At 34.1% G+C, this 14,043-nt stretch overlaps 1 protein-coding gene across 1 annotated transcript; it reads right to left on the bottom strand.

Annotated features, from left to right (window-relative positions):
• Nucleotides 1-3,020: 3,020 nt before the first annotated feature.
• LOC107780189 (putative calcium-binding protein CML36) lies at nucleotides 3,021-3,987 on the bottom strand. The gene has a single exon (XM_016600755.2). It carries the CDS (start codon nucleotides 3,889-3,891, stop codon nucleotides 3,214-3,216), a length of 678 nt encoding a protein of 225 aa, XP_016456241.1. The 5' UTR covers nucleotides 3,892-3,987; the 3' UTR covers nucleotides 3,021-3,213.
• Nucleotides 3,988-14,043: the final 10,056 nt, after the last annotated feature.

Raw genomic sequence — 14,043 nt, 5'->3', positions numbered from 1 at the left:
CCTTGATTAGAAAGATAAAATGCTTAGCACACATGTTTGATCCATGTTGATGAAAATTCTAGCATATGTGGTCGTAGATAGAATTCATACCTTAAAATGGTGCGATGTCTGCTACGATTCATTGTTAGCCTTTTCTATTGAGAGTGAATGGATTGTTATATGGGTCATTCTATCCTTGGCTATGTGAGTAGTGTGGCCACAGTTTGAGTCTAAAATCCTTTTTCAAAATGGCTTTCTTAAAAACTCAAATATTTAAAATTGTATTCTTGTCCTCAATTAACGTTGGCGTCTAAGTGGGAGAATGTTGGAATTTGGACTAACGCTAATTGGTTATAGCCTGAAAGGAAGGATAGTGACTTGGCCCAAGTGGTGGATAAATAAAAGTCCTAATATTAAATATTGTGTGTGTGGATAAGTGGGGCCTAATAACTATTGGCATGTGATGGGTATACACTCTTTATAAATAGAGGCTAACCCCCTTTTCCTAGCTATTAGAAAACCATAGCGTATTCTGCCTCTTGAATACGTGGTAACGGTAGACGTCCCATCAGTCAAGTTCTCCGGGTTGTGAGAGCGCGTAGCTAGTGGATTGTGGAAGTTGGTCTCAGACTTAATCGCCGTTTGCTGTCGCTGCTGAATCTATGGAGTTTAACGGTATGCTTCCTTAAACTCTAACCCAAGATTATGTTTATGCTTGTATTTTAATCTCTGCTATGGGTGTGGATTAATTATCTTACATTGAATTCACTATATTTTAAAGTTATAGGTTCATATCTACTTTTTTGCTATTTTAATAAATTTTTATATATAAATTTGTACTATAGGTTGAAAGTTATGAGTTCAATTGAACACGTCATAAACACACTGCATCCGCCCCTATATATGACATCCTTGACAAAGGGCGGGTCAAAATAAAGAACTGACATATTTCTAGATTGACAAATTTTGAAAGAAGCGGCCCATATAATATCGTCTGTGAATCCTATTCCCTCCATTTCAATTTAGATGAGATAGTTTGACTCGGTACGGAGTTTAAAAAAATACTTTTAAAACTTGTGGTCTTAAAAGCTTAAGGGGTAAAAACTTTGTGGGGCCATGACATTTATGTGGTTATAAAAGCTTATCATTAAGGGTAAAATGGTAAAATGAAGAGTTTAAAGTTGAATTATTTTCAAATTTAGAAATGTGTCATTTATTTTGGAACATACTAAAAAAAAGTACCCCATCTAATTTGAAACGGAGGGAGTACATCGTAAAGACTAGACGAAAGAAAATTGAAGCACTATGCAAGACATAGTAGTATAAGTTCACAACACACGTATCATTTTGGCATGATACGTGAGATCTGTTGGATCAAAGTGGACAATATGTTTCTGTTGCAGCTCAAGGCTATAGCACGTATTATTTGCTTTGATCGAACAGACCCAATAAATTTGTGGTTGGACTATGCACGCCATTATTTAGCGCAAAATAATAGAAACTAAATATCAAATATGCTGACATCGCTTGCGCAAAATTCTACGTACATACACCAATATTAAAAGTATGTAATGTCTTGTGATTGAACAATACGTAAATTTCCCAAACATTGTTTGAGATAATGAGTTAGTATATAGTTACATGTGGATAGTAAAAGATAAGCATATGATATGACAATTTTCTTTGATCTTATCGTTTTCCCGACAGATTTAACCACTCATCTTACTTTGAAAAGGAAATTCACAAATCTAATGATCTATCCTTTAGACTTAGAATTTAAATTATATATTCGTTTGGCTCTTAGTTAAAGTTATGTCAGGGTCATATTGTAATATTAAGATTAATAATCCTAGAATTGTTAAGTACGTGCTAATATTCTTTTTACTGATGTTATATATCCAAATATTGCTAATACTGATATTAGTATCTCATATAGAATTCAGTATAAAACAATATTAGAATTATTGTAACGTCCCAGACTTTAGATAGAGTTCTATATCGACAAAAACAAGAGGAATGCTGGTATATAAGTTAACAAGCCTTAGATTTTAGTGACGCGTTTAAATTCACGAGGGCCTAGGCTCAGAGCGGACAATATCACTAGTAGGCTGACTTACAGTTATGATATTAAAACAATTTTGGTATTCTTTATATCGAAGATTATATAAATCCAACTAAGAATTTCTATATCCGAATTATAAAATAAATCACGGTAAACAATTGACCTTAAATATGAAGAACCTTTAAGCCTTCAGTATTACAATAATAATTGTGCCTCATCCCGAACAAATTAAATTCATTATATAAATTATCACTTCTTTTATTAAGCTCAACTCATATCTAAGTTATATGTATATTGTTATAATATATTATTTACATTACTTTTCAAATAAATAAATAAATTATACTTACTAAGCATAATTATTTATTGTTGCAGGTTCCTTTAACTTGATAGTGTACAAAATTTTAACTCTCGGTGTATACAAATTAAATGATCAGGATTACAAGAGACATATATATTGTAACACTTTCAATCTTTAGATTGCCAGAAATTTTATTTTTTTAATGAAATAGCGACCAAGTTTGGTCGCTTTTTGTAGAAATCTGGGTATATAGCGACCAACATTGGTCGCTATTCTCCAGAAAATTATTTTTTTTAACATGAAAAGCGACGGCATAACCCGATGAATCTTCCGGCATAACCCGATAAATCATCTCGGCATGATCCGATGAATCTTCCGGCATGATCCGATGAATCTTTCGGCATAACCCGATGATATTTTATAATATATATATATATATATATATATATATATATATATATATATATATATATATATATCAATTTATTTAATACTATTTTCTTATTAACATGTAATCAAAAAAAGTATTATATTAAAAAATAATCTAATTTAAATATTTTCCAGGCCACACAAATATATTTATAAATTATATCGAAATAAGAAAAGATCCCAAAAAGGAACAATATTATGCTAGTAATTATATAATGGAAGGAGATATATAGCATCCAATGCTTAATATATCATGGGTTAAAAAGGATGGAATTTGTTCTCATTTTATATATAATAATATAGACAGCTCGATAAAACTTCCAAATATAGATCAATCCTAGCCGTTAGATTAACCCAATCAAGAGTCTTAATTGATCCCAACCCTTGATTAAACACAAACGCATTTTCCCAAATAAAACAAAAAAAAATGACTCTTTTCTTTTCATCTCTGCTGTTCCATCATAAGGCAAAAGTCCTCGAAGCACACGAACCCATCTCCATTTTTATCCACGCTTCTTATCATGCGCCTACAATCCTCTAACGTGCACCGCGCATCTCCGATCATTCTAAACACGTTGAACAATTCCTCGGCAGTTATTTTCCCGTCGTGATCAGCATCAAAAAAATCAAACGCATCTCTCATCTCATCTCCGCCATCTTCCGCCGTCATCTCCTCCGGCAGCTCAAACGCCGAGCTAATAATCCCAAAATCCTCGAGACTTATACATCCATCACCGTTCTTATCCACTTCATTCAGCAACGATATCAGCTCCTCCTCACTCGGCGGCGATTTACCGCCAACTCGACTCAAAATAGCCTCGAGCTGTTCCTTCCTTATTTTACCATCGCCATCGCCGTCGATGAGTGAAAATGCTTGGACTAGGTCAGAGTAGACGCCTGAGTTAGAAATCTCCTCCGACGACCAATCGTCAGCGGAGATCTCGTTGGATAACGTCGTCGGCAGGACGCTCGTAGGTGTAGAGATGCCGGTGTACGGCTTGTCAAGAGAATTTTCCGACGTTGTTGTACCAGAGCTGAAAGACGGATCATCGGATCGGGAAATGGAGCGGTTTTTTTTGGACTTGAAAAACTTTTTGGGCAAGTTTTTGATGAGCTTCATTGTTAATAATTTGCAGAGAGAAAAGAGAGTTGGTGCGAGGAAAGAAAGAGGAAGGAGCGGAGGTTAAATGGAGGGAAGAGTAGGAATCCATAGTAAGCTTCGAGGAAGCTTCGTAGAGAGAGAAAGAGAAGATTTGAAGAGTATTTATTGGAGGGTTGTTTTGTTTGGTAGTTTGCAAATACTCTCCTCATACTCTGGAGCATTTTTTGTTTTTTAGTTTTTTATTTGTTTTAGGATAGTCTAAAATCAATTAAGATTATCATTAGTAACTAATTATCCATTACCAGATATATGTTATATGATTAGATTGATTAACCAAGAACAACCTCCACTTCCAACCAAGAGGTTGTGAGTTCGAGTCTCCCCAAGAGTAAGGTGGGAAGTTCTTGGAGGGAAGGATGCCGGGGGTCTATTTGGAAACAGTCTCTCTACCCCAGGGTAGGGGTAAGGTCTGCGTACACACTACCCTCCCCAGACCCCACTAAGTGGGATTATACTGGGTTGTTGTTGTTGTTGTTGATTAGATTGATTAAATTAATCCATCACTAACCAGATTTCTCGAATTCGAGATGAAAATTCTTCTTTGATAGGAAGAGTTTTTTCTTTTATAAATTCTACGCGACGCAAATCCAAATTAATTAAATTTTTAATGTGTGTATCGGATATTTGGTGAAAAATAAAAACATAATAATATTTACTCCTACCGGTCCAAAATAAATAATTTTTTGGTCTTTTTTGTGTCCAAAATAAGTGATTTTTAAACATACATAATGAAATTTCTCGTGTTTTTTCATTTTCTTTATAAATATTGAAGTTTCACACCCTAAACTTAATCATTCTTATTAAGACTAAACTTGGTTAGAGGCTGTTTGAACTTTGGTCACCGAGATTATGATTATAATTTCGGAATAAAAAATAAAATTGTATTTATCTCATGATTAGTTATAAATATTAACTAATATCAATATAAATTTTATATCAAAATGATGATATTAACTATTCACATTAAATGTGAAATAATAATCTCAAAATTATAATCTCTGAATAACCCTCGTTGGTATTTTAAGTAAGTAGTACTTAGCTGGGTAAAAGGTCCAATTTACTTTCTTCTTAAAGAGAAAGAACAGGTTCTGCCAAATACAATTTAACTTTCCAAATTTAGTTAATTTTTCTATTTAAAAACTGTGTTAGAATAGGATTCTCTCGTTCTGTTTTTCAGTAAATATGGAGAAACCGATACAAATGCATATAAGTAAAAATAAGGGATTTTTCACTTTTATCCCGCGCCAGAAATTATTTATATTTAGTAATCGAAAAAATATATAAATTTTGTATAATTTTTGTATATAACATACATAATGTAAAGATATACAAAAAATATATATTTTTCGGCTATTATTTTGAGAACAACTATACAATGTCATTTTCCCTAAAAACAACTACTATATTATTTCCCACTTAGGCCCATTAGATTGTTACAATTTACTTTTCTTCCACAAAAAGAATGCAATCACTATACCTTAATCCCTAATCAATATTAGATGGTTTGGAATAGTTACATGAATCTTCTCAATTCGTTTTGATAATAGCAAAAAAGATTAATTCAACAAAATATATTTTGCTTGCGTTAAGATTTAAAACTTGTCGATTACTTTCAGAAGCTTATTTAGGAATGCGTGTATAATTAGAGGTGGACCCAGGATTTAAAATTGGCGGGGACACCACTATCAAATAAGAATTTGAGGAAATACTGAAGTGAAAGTCGAACCTAGACAGTGCACTAAAAGTCAAATTGTGTCTCGCCAAATCGACTAATGCAACTGCCTAAACTTTGAGTCTTTGGATGTCAATCAAAATATATAAATGTCATTAAAATATATATACATATATTTTTTTGAAATTACCAGGGACAAATCGACCAATCCGCCTCTATGTCTTTTTTTTTTTTTAGTTTCCATCCGATGTCTGGTGTCAGTTACTCGCATTGGGCCCGACTAAATCCGGATTCGTGCGGGAAAATCACACATTGGGGATAAAGCGCTCCTAACAAAGGCGACTCCATACACAAAACTCGAACCTGAAACTTCTGGTTTAGAATGAAGGAGTACTTACACCTCCACCACGACCCTCGTTGGTCACCTCTATGTCTAACTACACGTCTTTAGATATCTTTTATGATCAATAAAAGACAAGAAACAAAATATATTAAGGTAAAAGGTGGACAAGGAATCCAAGAAACTCATCCATTTATAGTGGAGAGAAGAAATTCAGACCATGAAACTTTATATAAAAGTAAAGATTCTAGAGAGAAAAAAAGATGAGGTCTATATTGATGTTTAATTCAACGCCTTGGTGGTGTGGGTATCAATTCATTCCCTCCCAATATTTTTTAGTCTTTCACTAATTGTTTAATTGTTAGAATTAAGTACGTTGTTTCTCTTTTATTTTATGATTTATCAAACAGAAATCAAACCAATCATGTCAATAATGTTCTTATATGAGAAATTCATTTGATTATTAAGAATTATATATGTAGTTAGTTCCCGAGGTGGATTTAGGGGCGCAAGGGGTTCATCCTTCGCCGAAAAATTACATTGTATATATAAACAAAATTTATTTTTTACCTCTATATATTAAGTTTTGAACCCCCTTAACATAATCCAAAAGTGTAGTTTAGTGGTCAAAGAGATTCAAAATTTACTTAAGGTCATGGGTTCAATTCCGTGCAATATATTTTTTTTTGAACCCCCTTCTCGTTTTTCTTTAATATAGAATTATCTCTAAAATTCAGTCATAATAACTGTTGTCCACTTTTTAACGACCTTTTGGTAGGATAGAAACTCTGCTGCACCTAAGTGATAATTCTAATGTCACCTGAAATCAATGTTCACTCCTTTTCAAAAGTTAAACTCTTTAAATTTATGCTCTACAATTGGATAAATTTCAACTTCTAAATTACTCCCTCCATTCACTTTTACTTGTCCACTTTGGACTTTGCACGTCCTTTAAAAAATAATATATAAAGTGCATAATTTACCATTGTCACACCTCCATTTTCCGACCCCGCGAAGGGCGTAGGAGTTTTTTCCAATTAAAGGACAATCGAAACGGGATTTATTTATTTATTTCAGAGTCGCCACTTGGGAGATTTAGGGTATCCCAAATCACCAATTTTAATCCCGAATCGAGGAAAAGAATGACTCCATATTACAGTCTGCGTACCAGAAATCCGGATAAGGAATTCTGTTAACCCGGGAGAAGGTGTTAGGCATTCCCGAGTTCCGTGGTTCTAGCACGGTCGCTCAATTGTCATATTTGGCTTATTTATCTGATTTTAATACAATTATGAACCGATGTGCCAATTTTAACTTTTTACCACTTTATTATTATTATATTTTTTTAAAAAAAATTTGTGAACATCGTTTAAAACATGTCTTTGGATTACGTCACATGAAATCCACCCGCAATCCGGAACACATTTTTATTCAATGTTTTAGGATTTAGATTTGGGTCGCATGAAATGCGCATCCGAGTTTAAGAAGGTAAAATTAATTAAATCGCGCCTAAAGAGTCTAGCGCGTCATTATCTTTGGGGAAGGAAGTGAAATTCACTAAACAATCCATCCCAAATTCTAAGTAATTTTTTTTAAAATAATTAAATAAATAAATGAGATCGGAGAATCCTGTAAATTTTTGTATTATTTACATCTATTTATTTTTAGCGAAATCCTTCCTTATTTTAAGAATATCCTTTAATGACTACCTTTTTATTATTACTAAGTTTGTCTATAAATATAAAATCAATATCTACATTCTTGAAAATAACATATTAAATAGAAGAGAAAAACAAATATTAACAGAAAGTAATAAAAATTATAATCATAAATACAACATGGAATTGTCAAAAAATAAAATAATAAAAAAAACAAAAAAAACTAATTATCCCATAGTTGGATTAAAATTCAAATTGTTAGTAAGACTTAAGCTTATTGAAACTAATTATTTACAAATACTGAAAATTGAAAGAAAAAAAAACTTGATTACTAAACCATATTTCTAAAAAATTAAACAATTTAACCTTAACTAACTTTGTTTTAATTCACATCATGTCCTAATACTTGATTCGCAAACTAATTCATGTTTTAACTGAAATTAACTACATGATTCCGATTAACTTATCGTTGACGAAAAACCTTATGAATAAGGAACTTAGTCAATTTTTGCCAAACTGATTCAATAACGCCATTTTTACGTTATTTCTTCTATTTTTTATTATTAAACAGTTTTAATTAGTAATCAGGCTTAAATATATTTCTTAATAATCTAGTTAAGGCGTTATTTAATATGTCGCTATAATATGCCTAGTTATGCCAAATGACAGTGATTTACAGAATAATAATACATGAATAACCTAAATACAATACAAAAAAAAAATTAAACTAAATTAAAAATTTAACACTCCATTTCAGCTTACAAAATGCCAAAATTACAGTTGTGTACCTGATATTGTCAATATAAGAAGAAGAAAGTCAGCAACGTAATACGTAACACAACAACAACAACAATAACCAGCAATAACCAGTCAACAAAAATCTCAGTGACAGATTTGAAAAATTCAAAATAAAATCCAGGAATGCCGAAAATAACGGACAGAAACCAAGGGAAATTTTCAGATTTTTGAAAGGCTAGTTAATCTTCAACCCTTAATTTCTACACATGTATACCAGAATATTTATCAGGTGTGTACTACTTTCTCTTCTAATTTTCAACTTTTTTTTATTTTCTTTGTAGGTTTTTTTCTTTTCTTGAGAGTTTCAATGTTTTTCGGAATAAATGTTCAACTCCTTTTTTTCTCTAATCTCTCTTTTTTTTTGTCCGTGTGTCCCTATATCTGATTTCAAGACTTCTACTTATATCTCATCCCATAAATCTTTTAATCAATTAAAATCAACTCATTTTCTCTACCAAACTCATTATCTTCCCACTCATCCCCATTACATTAAATAAACATATCACACCACCCCATTATATTTTGTCCCTCATGCCTAACATAAAATAATGCAAGATTCCCCCACTAAATTTTGTCTTGTCCCCCCTTTATATTAAATAACCATATCACAACCCACCCCATTTCATTTTGTCCCCCATGCTTCAAATAAACAATTACAAAATGTACAATTCCTAAACTACCCCTCCGACCCTATTGCAAATTACTATTTTACCCCCGAAAATACTATAAATTACCAAACTACCCATCAGCTATAACACATCAATTAATCAAACTTAACCAAAATATAGACAATATGATTAATTTCTAACAATGTTCAAACAACAAATTTCATGAACATGAATTCTTCAACATTTCAACAACAAATCACATGAACATGATTTCTTCAACATTTCAACAACAAATCACATGAACACAAATTGAACAACAAAGAACAACTAAAATTTGATTGAACAATATTTTAGCAACAAACAATCCTATTTTCGGATTCAACAACAACAACAAACAAGTATATTTAGATTTCTAAATTCAATCATATTGAACTTAAAATCCACTCTAACAACATTACAACAAACAATTCTTATATTAAACTTTAAACAAGATTATGAGATCAATTCAAGAAATAATCACAAATGGTAAACAAGAAATCAAACTATACACATTTCTGATTCAAAATCAAACAAACATAATATGAACATGAATTAAATCTAAAAATAAAAACGACGGATTCAAATGACTAAAACCAACATACATCCCTTATTACAGCTAAATTCTTTTAGGCAAATGATAAAACAAAACTAAGAAGAAACAATTATGAATTTAAACTTGAACTTAACAATATTAACAATTTCCGGAAAATACATCAAATACATGAAACAAATTGAAGAAACAATCAATTAAATTTCAATTTGAATCTAACAAATATTAAACTAACAAATATTCACTTAAACAATAATACAAACTTGAAATAAACATGAAAACAACTAATTAAACTTCTATTTTGAAATCTGAAAATTAATTTTAACAAAGCACGTGAACATGAACAAACTAGAAAAACGATTTCAACGATGAACAACGAACAAAACAAGAATCAAATATTTAATGATTTTAACTTTGAGAAATATAAAAACGAAAATGGACAAAATAAAATTCAAAACTACTAATCGGATTGAAACGACGAACGACTAACCAACGACGAACTCGAACTTAAGGATTCGGCTGAAACAACGTCGAAGCAGTAGCAATGGAGGTTAAGGAGAAACAGCGGCGACATCCGTTCGGAGCAGCCATGGTTGCTCGTCACAGCTGGACACAGGCAGCAGTTGACGTGCTCGGAACAGGAGCAGCTGGTCGACCATGGCAGCAGCTCGACGTGCTCGGAAGTAGCGGCGATAGCCGCGGTCGACGAAGAGGAGACGCAGTCACGACAGCAGCCATGGCAACGAGCGTTGACGAACACGAAGAAAAAGTAGCTGGACTGTTGTTCATTGGACGAAGAAGATGAAGTGACGACACAGGCACAGCTGCGTGAACAGTAGCATCAATGGCTGGACGCGAGGAGGAAGCATGATGAAATCGACGAGGCATCGATGGCGACGAGGGAGCTCCGAAGGCGATGAAGTGAAGCTTGTTGGGTCTGTTTGGAGAAGGTTGACGCTGCAACAGTGTGTGTGTAGCCATGGCTGCTTGAGGTTGAAGGCACAGGGAAGCCATGGGAGGTGGGGTTTGGAGGTTGGAGAAGATGAAGCAAATAGGGAGGGGGGGTGGCGGATGGGTTAACTCTTTTAGGGTTTTTGTCTTCTTTTTGTTTTGTTTTGTTTTGTAAAATGTAAGACAAAGGGGTTTGGGTCTTTTGGGTTATGGACTGGGTCGACCCAGTTCGAAATGGACTGGGTCGTAGGGAAGATTGGGCCATTTTTGGGCCTGTGGCTTGAAATTGAAGAAGAGGCCCAATTCCGACTTTCTTTATATTTTCGCTCTCTTTTCTTCTTTTATTTTTCTAAAAATAAATTATAAAAATACTTAAACTATTATTAAGAACTAAATTAAGTTATAAAAGTGCAAATTAACTCCCAATAACAATTAACGCATAATTAAATATTAATTAAGCATAAAATTGTATATTTGGACATTAAATGCTAAAAATGCAAATGATGCCTATTTTTGTAATTTTTAATTTTTGTAAAACAAATTTAATTACTATCAATTGTAGAATTAAATCCTACATGCAAAATGCGACATATTTTTGTATTTTTTATTAATTTAGCAAATAAACACGCACAGACAAATACAAATAATTATTCAAAATATCACAAAATATCACAAAATTGCACACCAAAGAAAAATCATTTTATTTTTGAATTTTTTGGGAGTAATTCTCATATAGGGCAAAAATCACGTGCTTACAGCTGCCCCTCTTTGCCCGGAGACACGAAGGGTTTTCGTGCAAAGATAAAGCGAGCGATTTTTGCCCATCTGAGTACTCTGTTGAAGCATTTTTTGAAAAAGATTTGACCGAACCTTTGCTTCAAAGGTTTCCTACATATCCTGGGCTAAACAGGAATCAGGTCAATGTAGTTCGGGAAGTCTTGGTAGCTGGGACTACCATGGGACTGCAATGTTACTGCTGTTGCATGCTACTTTTACTGTTTGCTGACCTCCTTATTACACCATGCTTAAAAAAATAAGAAGCTAGACTAAGCTAGAAATTACAGAATCTTATCTATTTTCCCCCTTGCTCCGGTTGCCTTGCTTTTTGTCGGTTTGTGTTTCCTCTGGTGCCTTTTTACCAATACTTCTGGCCCTTGGCTTTTTTTGAATACCAGTTTTCATCATTTTGTTCGGTCCGCTGGGGATATGGCTTTCTTCATTAAGCTTTTTGGCGGTTCCTCTGGGGACACGATTATCTTCATCAGATTCATTAGGTTGGGCATGATTTAATGTTCACACACCATTTTTCAAGACGCGTCTTTTCTTTCTTTTGACTCATGTGCTTGAATTTGCGCTGGGACTTCTTGTTGCCACCTTCTGCCTTCCGGTGTTGGGATTTTTATTGTTTCCTGCTGGGGATTCTTGTTGTAACCTTCTGCCTTCCGGTGGGGTTACTGACTTCAAAATCTGCAGTATAAGACTGAAAAGTATTCCTCTCGTTATACAGGTGGGCGCCTGGACATGAAATGAAAATGTATACCCGCATTATACTGGTGGGCGACCTGGAAATGAAAAACTGAAATGTATGCCCGCATTATACTGGTGGGCGACCTAGAAAAGAAATGAAAAGATAGAAATGTATTCCCGCATTATACTGGTGGGCGACCTGGAACAAAAATGAAAAGACAGAAATGTATTCCCGCATTATATTGGTGGGCGACCGAGGAATGAAAAACTGAAATGCATACCCGCATTATACTGGTGGGCGACCTAGAACATGAAATGAAAACATAAATGCATACCCGCATTATACTGGTGGGCGACCTAGAACATGAAATGAAAAGAGAAATTCATACCCGCATTATACTGGTGGGCGACCTAGAACATGAAATGAAAACATAAATGCATACCCGCATTATACTGGTGGGCGACCTAGAATCATGAAATGAAAACATAAATGCATACCCGCATTATACTGGTGGGCGACCTAGAACATGAAATGAAAACATAAATGCATACCCGCGTTATACTGGTGGGCGACCTAGAACATGAAATGAAAACATAAATGCATACCCGCATTATACTGGTGGGCGACCTAGAACATGAAATGAAAAGAGAAATGCATACCCGCATTATACTGGTGGGCAACCTAGAACATGAAATGAAAACATAAATGCATACCCGCATTATACTGGTGGGCGACCTAGAACATGAAATGAAAACATAAATGCATACCCGCATTATACTGGTGGGCGACCTAGAACATGAAATGAAAACATAAATGTATACCCGCATTATACTGGTGGGCGACCTAGAACATGAAATGAAAAGAGAAATGCATACCTGCATTATACTGGTGGGCGACCTAGAACATGAAATGAAAACATAAATGCATACCCGCATTATACTGGTGGGCGACCTAGAACATGAAATGAAAAGAGAAATGCATACCCGCATTATACTGGTGGGCGACCTAGAACATGAAATGAAAACATAAATGCATACCCGCATTATACTGGTGGGCGACCTAGAACATGAAATGAAAACATAAAATGTATTCCCGCATTATACTGGTGGGCGCCTAATTGGTAAAGAATAATTTGAATTTGTTTCCTCGATTCTCCGAGAAAATTTCTACTTGTGGCAGAAAATTTTCTGCCCCAATTCTGGCGATCTTTCTTATGGCGTATCTTTAGGCCATCATCAACACTTTATTTTCCTGTTCAAATCAAAGAAAATTTAGTTAGTTTTTTTTTTTTGAAATATGGCGAGTGGTCATGTCACTCGTGATGGGGATGATTGTTCCCTTTCCCTTATTCCTGTTCGGCGTTCTCAAAACTTGTTGGGGATGATGTTATTTGCTGGGGATAACATTCTGCTGGGGATGGTTTTTCCATTTATCCCTTCACCATTTTGTATCTCAAAAATTTCTGGAGGTTATTTTGCCGAAGATGGATTTTCCTTTCTTCCCTTCCCATTTTGTGTTGTCCGACCACCTCGGAGCTTGGTCGATATTCGGTCGGAGTCCTCTGGGAATCGTCTTGGAACTTGGCCCACAATTTCCTCAACATGTTTTTTTTCTCAGCTCTTCCCCGTACTTTCCTTGCCATTTTAGGACAGTATTATTCGGCCTGGCAACCAACATCTTTTGTCTTATTGCCTTGTCTCTGGATTGCCCTTTTCACATTTTATGTTGTACCATTTTGGTAACTGGTAGTAAGCTCTGAAAGACCTTCCTTAAAACATAAATTTCTAGAAAAATTCTTTTAAACAAAGAAATGAAAAGATAGAAAAATGAGAAAATCTTTCTGAACAAATGATGGAAAAAAATGAACTTATCTGGGTGATATAACCGATTCCAACGATTATGTTGTGCATTCCGGATTAATCAACCCAGTCTATTTGTGTCGATCAAACTTTCTGATGTCTTCACTTGCTGGGGATAAATAGGTGCCCAATTCTTCGCAAAATGCGGATCTTTTCCGTCAATCTAT

The sequence above is a fragment of the Nicotiana tabacum genome, chromosome 16 (assembly GCF_000715075.1).
Source record: "Nicotiana tabacum cultivar K326 chromosome 16, ASM71507v2, whole genome shotgun sequence".
In the NCBI taxonomy this organism is placed as follows: Eukaryota; Viridiplantae; Streptophyta; class Magnoliopsida; order Solanales; family Solanaceae; genus Nicotiana; species Nicotiana tabacum.
Note: the sequence above shows the minus strand (reverse complement) of the source record. Positions and strands in the feature narration are given on the sequence as shown.